This window comes from Salmo salar, chromosome 01 (genome assembly GCF_965601325.2).
Source record: "Salmo salar chromosome 01, fSalSal1, whole genome shotgun sequence".
Taxonomy (NCBI): domain Eukaryota; kingdom Metazoa; phylum Chordata; class Actinopteri; order Salmoniformes; family Salmonidae; genus Salmo; species Salmo salar.
The window spans coordinates 27,671,498-27,684,610 of record NC_138291.1 but is presented as its reverse complement, the minus strand read 5'-3'; the positions used below and the strand labels follow the sequence as shown (position 1 = coordinate 27,684,610).

Genomic DNA, 13,113 nt, shown 5'->3' with positions numbered 1-13,113 from the left:
ACGGTCTCTCTAGTCATGGTTTTAAACGTGTTGAAATCTCACAGTATCAACTTTACTGTAGCTTTCTTTTGTACCTGCTATGTTACTGCAGACACGGTCATCTGAGCCATCCGATTGGCCAGCGGTTGGCCTACAGTGCACGTGATTTGCTCGCAGGGAAAACAGAGATTGTACCTTCAAACACATGAAATGGTTCAAACACCTGGTTGATGTGCTAACAATCATCTGCAAGTTATGAGCAGTCAGCAGTTCACACACCAAGTAGGCTCCTGGGAAGACAGGCAGCACATAAAGTAGATGGCCCTAGTAAAAAGACAGTACTAGACATCACCAGATTAAGACCTTTAGCTATGGAATTAAGCACTTTAGTATGTTTTAAGTGCCCTTTCATTTGTACTGTATCTCTATATGCTAAGACCTGGCTTGGGCTGAAGAGGTTATTTACAGCCTTTTGGGAACATCCTTTGAGAAGCGCTGAATTTCAGATTTTACTGCAAGGTCAGGTCCAGGACATCATGTTCTTTACCATGTCCATCCAGACTGGATTCAAGGTGTTTCTGCTGGTGTGATGGTAGAGAGTTTTGCCTGACTGACTGTGCTGTGCGTTCTGTGTCCTGTCCAGTCTCTCTACATCCGTCCCTGGTGAATGTCCACATCCAGCACCCCCATGAGGCTGAGGTCCAGATCCACCAGGTAGCCAGGGTCAAGCTTGGCCAGAGACCCCCCGCAGCAGAGGGGGGTCACTCTATACAGCAGCGCTCCCAACCTGGCCATGGCAACGGTAATGGGCATGGGTATGGGCACTCCAATGGAAACGGACACGGGAATGGGTATGGGCACGGAAATGGACACACCTTCGCCAACGGGAACGGCAGTAGCCACTCCAGACCCCACAACCGGCAGAACGGATACGTGGGAAGGTGCTTCCAAGAGACCACCAATGGACAGGTACAGTGCTCTGAGTGAAGTACAATGAACACAGTAAATTAGAGTTGATGATGATCCTAGCTAGGGCTGTGGCGGTCATGACATTTTGTCAGCCGGTAACTGTCATGCAAATAACTGCCGGTCTCATGGTAATTGACCCTTAATTAATATAAACACGTTTAGTATCTGCGGGCTTCCATGTATTGTCTACAAGCCACTGATGCGGACCTTTGGAACATCTACATTTTAAAAAGTCTAATAAATGTATTTAATATAGCCTACACCATCACAATAAATCCATTATTTATTTTAGGAAGGTCTAAAGAAATTATAATATGAAGAAAATGTAGTATATTTCAGAAGAACAGAATAGCGTATTCTGAGTTGTCCTTATATTAAGGCCTTAAATGGCTGTGGGCAGACAAGATTTGTTAACAATTCCCGTACCACTATTTTATAATAAGAATAATACAATTGAACATAGCTGAATAAAATAGAAAGGATATTTTGCCCAAACGATTTCCGAGGGAGTGCGCACATGCAGCTATTCTGTGTCGAGCGATTAACAAAGTCAGAATTTGAAACAGGTCCTCCTATATGCTTGATTTATAATTATTTATGCAACTTTAATTGTGATACAAACCTTAGGCTATATGTTTTGATTTCTAATACATTGTAAGGCTGCATGATGCGACTCTAATGATGATTTGAAAATAGGCTACGCTAAGTTATGTGGCCACTTTAGTTGTGATACACACCTTATATAGGCCTATGGGCTAGGCTACATGATGCGTGTCACTATGATTTGAAAAAGTTGCAAAATAACGCATGCGCTGTTTCTTGCCTTAGACTGCACACGCTAGGCATCATTCACAAGTGATAATATTCTCACTCATCAGACTATTCTCAATGTAATCTTGTCTTTAAATACAGTATACTAAATCATTTATGTGTGAAATTAGTTTTGGTTTAGAATGGGCCATTATCATGCACTTGTCAGAACAAGAGCAGGGGGAAAAATACATGTCATCCGTATGCACTTGAATAGCGAATGGAGGATGCTTTTCCCACGGTTCATTTTCATGCCAGCCAGGTAGGCTACTCCGGTGTAAAGCAAACCAATGTGCTAATATTAGGAAAGTTGAGAAATAAATATAGTAGGCCTAGCCTATAGAAATCTGATGTGTTCCTCCTCTTTTTAATAGAGGCCATCGGAACTTTGTTTTCGCATGCAATTGCATCGCATAGCCAATAGAAATGTTGCACAACATGGGTTTATAAGAACACTTATTTCATTCCGTTCATCAACCAGCTACGAGGAGCTGGCTCTCGCGCCACAACAGGTGATCCTATTCTGCTCAAACTCTGAATGCAAGAGCTCTAAGTGTTTGACTTTCAATTGCATTTGCATTGACATCAGAGTGATTAGAGGAACAGTAGAGCCCTGAGTACCAGGCCTGAGTATTAGTGACTGGCCGTTAGCAAGTTTGGTAGGCTACTAATGACCATCAGCGGCATCAGAACGCAGTTTTGGAGAAGCCTAGTTACCGTAACTGGTAATACGGTCACCGTAACAGCGCTAATCTTAGCTGACTACTGCAGGATGTTTGCCTAGTCTTTGAGGTGAAGACCAAGTTTGGCTTCTGTGTGTTTCACCGTATGTGCCGCAGGGCAGCATACCTACCTTCCCTCCTCTGTCTGTCTGGTAGAAGCTGTCTATGTTCTAATTCATCCTGCATCCAGGATTTATGAGTTGTCAACACATTTGTCATCTCATGTTCCCCTCCCAACACACACAGATGTGTTAGAAGTTAGTTATGAGTTAGGCCTGAAATGAAGGACCAAGGAAGGAGACTGAAATCCACTACTTGTCACAAACACAAGGCGAACTGCTACACCCACAATGCATCTCCTTCACACTCTCTCACACACACACAGAGTAAATAAAGAAAGAGCAGTGGTGGCCAGTGGAGGAAGAAATCGGAGGACAGGCTCTTTGGAATGGCTGGAATGGAAAGGTATCAAACTCATGGAAACCATATGTTTGCGATACCGTTCCATTCCAGCCATTACAATGAGCCGTTCCTCAGATTTCTACCTCCACTGGCTGCCACTGGTAATGAGAGCTCCTCACGGAGGTCCTGTACAGGCAGCATCTGTTGTCTAGGCTGTGAGAGATGCTGTTATTCCCCCTTCCTTCTGTGTTTCCAAACCTAACAGTAGTTTCCTCTGTTTAGCTGCTGCCAGGCCAGTGTTGGGCTATGTGATATCTGCTGCTGGACACAGAGCAGTGGGAGAGTATGTTTGTGCTGGAGGGGATCTCTCATTGTCTATGCCATGTCTTCATCCTGCGGTTGCTTACTGGTTTTCCTCAAATAAGATCTCTGTTTGGTCTTGACTGACTTTACCAGTGCCCTAGTTAGGTGTTCCATAGCAATGTGTCCTTATCTTTTCTTCCCAAAGATCCGTGAGGCACCATTTGCCAGGCAGTGAGGTTTGATAATAATCTCTCCAAAATTAGCCAAGCTCCTTAACAAACCATGCCAGCAGCAGCAGAGCTATTTGAGGAACAGCCTGATTATGTCCTCTGCTGTCTAACCAGTCTCAGGTGTGTTCCATTCAGCTCACTCTGTCCTCATTCCGATGGGAAGACTCACAAACTACTACACACCCATGCATAAACACACAACACACAGACAATCCAATTAAACACACACACACACACACACACACACACACACCACACCCACACACACACACACACACACACCACACACACACACACACACACACACACCACACACACACACACACACACCACATAAATACAGTGACGTTAAACAACATACTATCAAATGAAGTGGAAAAGGAAGGTGTCAGTGATGTGTCCTGTGTTGTGTGAGTGTGTTGAGATGTGTGTGTGTGTGTGTTGTCATTGCAGTGTGGGAAGCCTCTTCCTGGCCTGACCAAACAGGATGACTGCTGTGGAAGTGTAGGAGCCTCATGGGGCCTGAACAAGTGCACAGAGTGTCCAACCAAACCAGGTGAGTCCCCTCACATACTGAACACACTGAACCACTGAACCTCCTCCAGTGCTTTACCTTGTGTTATATCTTTTTTATGTGTTAATGTAGCTAAACAATTCCTTTTACTTCATTCATAAACACAATGTATCTCTGAGAATAACAGTCTATTACTTTAACATGGGGTGATAATTCAGGATGATTACTGATTTGTGTATCCCAGATTAGAAGGATTGTGCCTCGACTCCATTGGCATCGGGACTTACTTGTCGTCTTATTATAAAATTAAGCTGTTTTCGCTTCTAGAAAAAAACAAGGCTCCAAATGAAAACACATTTAGCATGAATAACAGAGGCTGGCAGGAGTGCCACCCAGCCTGCGGGCAGGCAGAGAAAGAGGATGGCTCTCCCTCTCCTACTTTAAGTAACAGAAGAGAATGAACAGCCGTGGTCCCTGACCATAGCTGCCTGGACTGTCGCTGCTGTGTGTTCCCTCATTGTGTTTGTAATACAAGAGCACTCCTGACCCCTGATGACCCCCCCAAGGACCGCCAAGTTCTGTTACTGGAGCTCTCCAAGGGGGTGTGTGATGGGTGGGAGGGACTGTCCCTGCCCTTCACTGTTAATTCCTATCAGGAAGAGGTCTGGCTGCGGTAGATGTCAATTGCCTGCACAGGGTGCTGTCATAGCCTGTCCCTGTTTAGTGTCTGTCTGTCTGCCGGAGCTCTAATCACGAGCAGACATCATCTCACTCAGGTCCATTCATCACAAACACAAATCTATTCTTCTCTTCTCTCTGTGCCAGAATCTCTCTCTCTCAAGACCCACATCAGCATCTCTTTTGGATCCCAGATGTTTTCCTCTCCTCTGTCCTTTGAAGTGGGGAGAAACAGAACTATCCCTCCGTTCTCTCATTTTGTAGTTGTTTAGGGGCAGCTTGGGCCTCAGTCCTAGGTCACATGCGGAGTCAGATGAGAGAATGAAAGACAAAAAAGAGAAAGATGAAGCCACATAGGTCACATGCGGAGTCAGATGAGAGAATGAAAGACAAAAAAGAGAAAGATGAAGCCACATAGGTCCCATGCTAATTGGTGTATACTTTGAAGGACTTAATAGGGAATACTTGGCATTTCTTTCCAGTCTTATTGTTCCCTGTAAATGTGTCCAGAACTCGCTTCACTGGCTTGATTATACTTTGTATAACTAAAACAAGTGGACAAGCATAAATTAAGAGTAATCATTTTGTCATCCCGTACATCTCTCTGGGACTGGTCAGGTCAGTCAGTTGAGGGCTTGATGACAAGTATCTGTAAGGAAGTAATTTTGTCATGTAAGTCATTGTGGACATCAACGTCTTGCTCCCAGACAAATTAAACAACTTCTTTGCTCGCTTTGAGGACAATACAGTGCCACTGACACGGCCCGCTACGAAAGCCTGTGGGCTCTCCTTCACAGTGGCCAACGTGAGTAAAACATTTAAACGTGTTAACCCTAGCAAAGCTGCCGGCCTAGACAGCATCCCTAGCCACGTCCTCAGAGCATGCGCAGACCAGCTGGCTGGTGTGTTTACGGACATATTCAACCAATCCCTATCCCAGTCTGCAGTGCCCACATGCTTCAAGATGGCCACCATTGTTCCTGTTTCCAAGAAAGCTAAGGTAACTGAACTAAATGACTATCGCCCTGTAGCACTCACTTCTGTCATCATGAAGTGCTTTGAGAGACTAGTCAAGGATCATATCACCTCCACCCTACCTGATACCCTAGACCCACTTCAATTTGCTTACCGCCCCAATAGGTCCAGAGACGACGAAATCGCCATCACACTGCCCTATCCCATCTGGATGAGGAATACCTATGTAAGAATGCTGTACATTGACTACAGCTCAGCATTTAATACCATAGTACCCTCCAAAAGTCATTAAGCTGGAGACCCTGGTCTCGACCCCGCCATGTGCAACTGGGTCCTGGACTTTCTGACGGGCCGCCCCCAGGTGGTGAAGGTAGAAAACAACATCTCCACCCCGCTGATCCTCAACACTGGGGCCCCACAAGGGTGCGTTCTCAGCCCTCTCCTGTACTCCCTGTTCACCCACGACTGCGTGGCCATGCGCGCCTCCAACTCAATCATCAAGTTTGCAGACGACACTACAGTGATAGGCCTGATTACCAACAACGACGAGACGGCCTACAGGGAGGAGGTGAGGGCCCTCGGAGTGTGGTGTCAGGAAAATAACCTCTCACTCAACATCAACAAAACAAAGGAGATGATCGTGGACTACAGGAAACAGCAGCGGGAGCATCCCCCCATCCACATCGATGGGACAGTAGTGGAGAAGGTGGAAAGTTTTAAGTTCCTTGACGTAGACATCACGGACAAACTGAAATGGTCCACCCACACAGACAGCGTGGTGAAGAAGGCACAACAGCGCCTCTTCAACCTCAGAAGGCTGAAGAAATGTGGCGTGTCACCTAAAACACTCACAAACTTTTACAGATGCACAATGCACAATCGAGAGCATCCTGTTGGGCTGTATCACCGCCTGGTACGGCAACTGCTCCGCCCACAACTGAAAAGCTCTCCAGAGGGTAGTGAGGTCTGCACAACGCATCACAGGGGGCAAACTACCTGCCCTCCAGGACACCTACACCACCCGATGTCACCCGAAGGCCAAAAAGATAAACAAGGACAACAACCACCCGAGCCACTGCCTGTTCACCCCGCTATCATCCATAAGGCGAGGTCAGTACAGGTGCATCAAAGCTGGGACCGAGAGACTGAAAAACAGCTTCTATCTCAAGGCCATCAGACTGTTAAACAGTCATCACTAACATAGAGAGGCTGCTGCCAACATACAGACTCAAATCACTGGACATTTTAATACATTTAATAAATTGATTTAATAAAGGTATCACTAGTCACTTTAAATAATGCCACTTTAATAATGTCTACATATCCTACATTACTCATCTCATATGTATATACTGTACATCTACTGCATCTTGCCTATGCCGCACGGCCATAGCTCATCCATATACTTACATGTACATATTCTTATTCAACCCTTTACATTTGTGTGTATAAGGTAGCCGTTGTGAATTTGTTAGATTACTTGTTAGATATTACTGCACTGTTGGAACTAGAAGTACAAGCATTTCGCTACACTCGCATTAACATCTGCTAACCATGTGTATGTGACCAGTAAAATTTATATTTTTTATCTAACTATGCAAGTCAGTTCAGAACAAATTCTTGTTTACAATGACGGCCTACGAACAGTGGGTTAACTGCCTTGTTCAGGGGCAGAACAACAGATTTTTACCTTGTCAGCTCGGGGATTCAATCAAGCAACCTTTCGGTTACTAATCCAACACTCTAACCACTAGGCTACCTGCCACCCCAGGTAGCCAATACAATTTGATTTGATACCTTAGAGAACTATTTATTACTATTTCTAACTTGTCAGAAACTGCTGAATGTTTTTTGCACCCCATGACAAAATGTGTAGAATTGCAGGAAATAAGCTTTAAACGCACAACATTTCCTCTCCACCAACAAGAGGGGTGTGAACAGTTTGTGTCATGAACAGTGCTTGTGCCCATAGAAATAAACGTGACGTGTGCTCACATGCACAGGGGAGTGCGGGATGTTCCCCAATGCTGGAAGGGGGGCCCCGAGTGAAAAATCTTGGGAACCCATGGCTTAGACCACTTGTTCAACCTACTGTTTCCAGAACCTTTTAATGTGTCTCCTCTGGTCAGCTTTAAGTCAAATCAAATCAATTTTTATTTGACACATGCGCAGAATACAACAGGTGTAGACCTTACGGTGAAATGCTTACTTACAAGCCTGTAACCAACCAGTTTTAAGAAAATACCAAGAGCAAAAAAAGTAAGAGATAACAATAACAAATAATTAAAAAGCAGCAGTAAATAACATTAGCAGGGTACCGGTACAGAGTCAATGTGGAGGCTATATACAGGGGGTACCGGTACAGAGTCAATGTGGAGGCTATATACAGCGGGTACCGGTACAGAGTCAATGTGTGGGGGCACTGGTGTCGAGGTAATTGAGGTAATATGTACAGAGTTATATGTACAGAGTTATTAAAGTGACTATGCATAGATTATAACAGAGTAGCAACAGCGTAGAAGGGGGGGCAGTGCAAATAGTCAGGGTAGCCATTTGATTAGCTGTTTAAGAGTCTCATGGCTTGGGGGTAGAAGCTGTTTAGAGCCTCTAGGACCTAGACTTGGTGCTCGGGTATCGCTTGCCGTGCGGTAGCAGAGAGAACACTCTATATGACTAGGGTGGCTGGAGTCTTTGACCATTTTTAGGGCCTTCCTCTGACACCGCCTGGTATAGAGGTCCTGGATGGCAGGAAACTTGGCCCCAGTGATGTGCTGGGCCGTACGCACTACCCTCTGTAGTGCCTTGCGGTCGGAGGCTGAGCAGTTGCCATACCAGGCAGGATGCTGTCGATGGTGCAGCTGTAAAACCTTTTGAGCATCTGAGGACCCATGCCAAATATTTTCAGTCTCCTGAGGGGGAATAGGTTTTATCGTGCCCTCTTCACAACTGTCTTGGTGTGCTTGGACCATATTAGTTTGTTGGTGATGTCAAGGAACTTGAAGCTCTCAACCTGCGCCACTACAGCCCTGTCGATGAGAATGGGGGCGTGCTCGTTCCTCCTTTTCCTGTAGTCCACAATCATCTCCTTTGTCTTGAGCACGTTGAGGGAGAGGTTGTTGTCCTTGCACCGTTGTCGGTGATCAGGCCTAGCACTGTTGTGTCATCAGCAAACTTAATGATGGTGTTGGTGGTGTTGGAGTCGTGCCTGGCCGTGCGTTCATGAGTAAACAGGGAGTACAGGAGGGGACTGAGCACGCACCCCTGAGAGGCCCCCTGTGTTGAGGATCAGCATGGTTTATGTGTTGTTACCTACCCTTACCACCTGGGGCGGCCCGTCAGGAAGTCCAGGATCCAGTTGCAGAGGGAGGTGTTTAGTCCTTAGCTTAGTGATGAGCTTTGAGGGCACTATGGTGTTGAATGCTGAGCTGTAGTCAATGAACAGCATTCTCATGTAGGTGTTCCTTTTGTCCTGGTGTAAAAGGGCAGTGTGGTGTGCAATAGAGATTGCATCATCTGTGGATCTGTTTGGGCGGTCTGCAAATTGGAGTATGTCTAGGGTTTCTGGGATAATGGTGTTGATGTGAGCCACGACCAACCTTTCAAAGCATTCATGGCTACAGACGTGAGTGCTACGGGTCGGTAGTCATTTAGGTAGTTTACCTTAGTGTTCTTGAGCACAGGGACTATGGTGGTCTGCTTGAAACATGTTGGTATTACAGACTCAGACAGGGAGAGGTTGAAAATGTCAGTGAAGACACTTGCCAGTTGGTCAGTGCATGCTCCCAGTACACGTCCTGGTAATCCGTCTGGCCCTGCGGCCTTGTGAATGTTGACCTGTTTAAAGGTCTTACTCACATCGGCTGCGGAGAGCGTGATCACACAGTCGTCCGGAACAGCTGATGCTCTCATGCGTGTTTCAGTGTTACTTGCCTCGAAGATAGCATAGAAGTTATTTAGCTCGTCTGGTAAGCTCATGTCACTGGGCAGCTCTTGGCTGTGCTTCCCACTATAGTCTGTAATAGTTTGCAATTGCTGTCACATCCGACGTGCGTCGGAGCCGGTGCAGTACGATTCTATCTTAGTCCTGTATAGATGCTTTGCCTGTTAGATGGTTCATCGGAGGGCATAGCGGGATTTCTTATAAGCTTCCAGGTTAGAGTCCCGCTCCTTGAAAGCGGCAGCTCTACCCTTTAGCTCAGTGCGAATGTTGCCTGTAATCAATGGCTTCTGGTTGGGGTATGTACGTACAGTCACTGCGGGGACGACGTCCTCGATGCACTTATTGATAAAGCCAGTGACTGGTGTACTCCTCAATGCCATTGGAAGAATCCCGGAACATATTCCAGTCTGTGCTAGCAAAACAGTCCTGTAGTTTAGCATCTGCTTCATCTGACCACTTTTTTATAGACCGAGTCACTGGTGCTTCCTGCTTTAATTTTTGCTTGTAAGCAGGAATCAGGAGGATAGAATTATGGTCAGATTTGCCAAATGGAGGGTGAGGGAGAGCTTTGTACGCATCTGTGTGTGGAGTACAGGTGGCCTAGGATTTTTTTCCCTCTGGTTGCACATTTAACATGCTGATAGAAATGAGGTAAAACTGATTTAAGTTTCCCTGCATTAAAGTCCCCGGCCACTAGGAGCGCCGCCTCTGGATGAGCTCTTTCCTGTTTGCTTATGGCGGTATACAGCTCATTGAGTGCGGTTTTAGTGGCAGCATAGTTCTGTGGAGATACATCCCTGGATGTATCTCTCTGCTCCCTGTCTTTGTCTTCAGTCCTAACTCTGATTCCCATACCATTCCCACATCTTTCTCCTGTAGTTCTCCCTCTATCCGATGGCAAGGATTCACTGAACTCTGACTGATTTGGTAAGAGACATCCCATCCAAGACACTGCCAGACTACATTGTTATTTTTGGTAGTTAAAGTGTTATTATTGTTATATGGAGTGGAGAAAGCCATGGTGCAATGGGGAAACGAATGGGTGTGTGTTTTTGGGAAGGACGGAGGTTGACGTAATGGAGGTTATGACAGTGAGATGTGCTTGTCAGTCCCAGGCCTACACTGTGGAAGCCCCAGCCCTGTTCAGCCTTGTAGGATCGAATGCACTGTAAACCCACATGCTGCAAATTCCAATGCGTAATGAACTCCAGATAAAATAAGACCCTGGTCCATCTCTCCTCTCCCTTTGGTTCTTATGAGGCTGAGAGAGTGAGAGAGTGAGTGAGTGAGACAGTGAGAGAGTGAGAGAGTGACAGAGTGAGAGAGTGAGAGCGACTGCGCCGAACCTTTTTACATTTCAGGTTTGGAAAGGTTGACGTGTGTCCTCTCGCAGGAGAGGAGATGGAAGCAGTTAGAGCTGCTTGTCCCCCTGGGCTGCGAGATGAAACCTGATTGGATGAGGAAAGGCAAGTGTTAGGTATGTAGTTGACAGCTAATTTGCTTTCGAAGTATATTAGGAAACGTATCTAATGAAGTGAATCCAGCTCTTTGTAGATACAGTAGATCAGATCACTAAAATGATAGTGCCCGAGAAGCCGGTGTTTGGAGGATACATTGGCACGGTGTTGTTGTCGAGGGCCGGCTGGTCGTTCGTTCGTTCTGTCGGATCAGTTGCCAGAGACGCGACCCAGTCGTTTTTGTTCTGTATCTATGGACGCTACCCAGTCGTTGGTTCTAAAAGTTCCATTGCCATCCCGGCTGGCAACATTCTTATCCCTTGCTTGCTAGCTAGCCAACTACGGCTAACTTAGTCACGTCAAACAGTGCCTCATTTTCATTTGTTTAAGCTGTTTTCTAGTGACATTTATTTGGATATATCCATAACAATGTCAATGATGCGCGATTTTACCTGGCATAGAAAATGTGCTCTCTCGTTAGGACACTGTTGTTCAGAGGAGCTAGCCAACAACACCGCTAACACAATCACTGCAAACTAGCTGCATTTCATTTTGTTTTACCTGTTTTCTATTGACATTTATTTGTATATATCCATAAAAATGATGCCAGCTGATTCATGATTTCGACTGGCTGAGAAAAGCTGTCTGCCTGTCTGTCTCGTCCCAACTTACAACACGTTCATTTCTATAGGACAGCTGGAGATCGAATTTAAGTTTTAAAACAATGTTGCAAATGTTGAAGAGACAGACAGCAAGGTCTATACAAATTGAAGTTGAAAACAAAATGCTAGTCTAAAAGGAGATAATGTCTAGATGCTTATTATAGTGCAGATCAAGTTTATAAATTGCCTGGCTGGGCTGATGAGACAGTAGATTGCTCAGTGAGATGGAACAGAGTAAATAGGCATTTCACCGTCATAGCTTTAGCCGGTGGTAACTTGTGGAATAGACACCGTCTGGAATGTGGTTTTAACCAATCAGCATCCAGGATTAGACTCTCCCGTTGTATAATGACTGATATAGCAGTGTCTCAGACTTTTTGGAACAGGGACCAACATGCTCTGGTTTTCTACATTGATCACTTTAAGTGAAAGGTTCATCATGTCAGTTAATCTGAGGTACTTGAGAAGAGGCCACTGGCTCTGCCCTGAGTGTGACTCTTTGACCTGCTGTGAGAGTGGCATGGCCATTTCCATGACTCTATATGGAGTAGATGGCCACCCATAGTAATTCTATTTCTATGGTGCCACTAGGGTTGGGCGGTATACAGTCAGAGACTGTATAAAATATTCTCAATGGGCTCATTAGCATTTAGCTGGATACCACCTAATCGCCACCACTCCCTGTGTGTTCCATGGCTTATGTAATTCCATAAAGCATGGCTCCGGTTGTCTCCCTATCTGTCATTCCGGGAAGTCTTCCCTCCCATTGACTCTTCTACTCCGGGACGCTGGGTTGCTTCCCAGGGAGCAGAATCAGAGGTACCTCGGGGCCCACATAAATCACAGTCCCAACCACAGGAGCCCTGGCCCTGGAGCCACTTCCTCCCTAGGCCACTGAGGTCACAGCGTGATGTCACAGCATGATGATGTCAGCCTCCTGGCCCTCTGCCCCTCCTTCCTCAACCCAACCCCGCTCCACCAGGCCCGCCCTATACTATCTATATCTATCTCTATCTCTCTCGCTCTCCCTCTCTCTCTCTCTCTCTCTCTCTCTCTCTCTCTCTCTCTCTCTCTTTCTCTCTCTCTCTCTCTCCCTCTCTCTCTCATGGGGATGTTATTCCTGAACATTAGATCAATAAAATAAAATGAGGAGGAGGAGAGGGCAAGTTACAAATCGACCCACATGAGATCATCCCTCCCAGTCCCATGGAGAAATATTGAATCTGCCATTAATTTAGGACCAAAGCATGTGCGTATTACTTTTTATTAGCAGTGATCAAACATTGAACACTTGTTAATGACCAAGATCAAAACCGAACAAAGGGTGTGACTTTGCTAAACATCTGCTGTGGTCCATGCCAAGGTTCCAGGCTGCTCTCTCTCTTTGCTGCTACATCCTCTCTCTCATGGTGATTAGACAGAGACGTTTCCATCCTTTGATGCGTTCTGATTCATTCTGTGTTGATTTAGCT

At 45.8% G+C, this 13,113-nt stretch overlaps 1 protein-coding gene across 1 annotated transcript in view; it reads left to right on the top strand.

Moving 5' to 3' along the window:
- The window catches only part of LOC106589425 (latent-transforming growth factor beta-binding protein 2), a 153,771-nt gene that overhangs the window by 79,365 nt on the left and 61,293 nt on the right, over nucleotides 1-13,113 (top strand). The window contains exons 7-8 of the mRNA XM_014179443.3: nucleotides 623-948; nucleotides 3,869-3,971. Of these exons, the coding sequence (XP_014034918.3) occupies nucleotides 623-948; nucleotides 3,869-3,971 (429 nt within the window). The remainder of the gene's footprint in view (nucleotides 1-622; nucleotides 949-3,868; nucleotides 3,972-13,113) is intronic.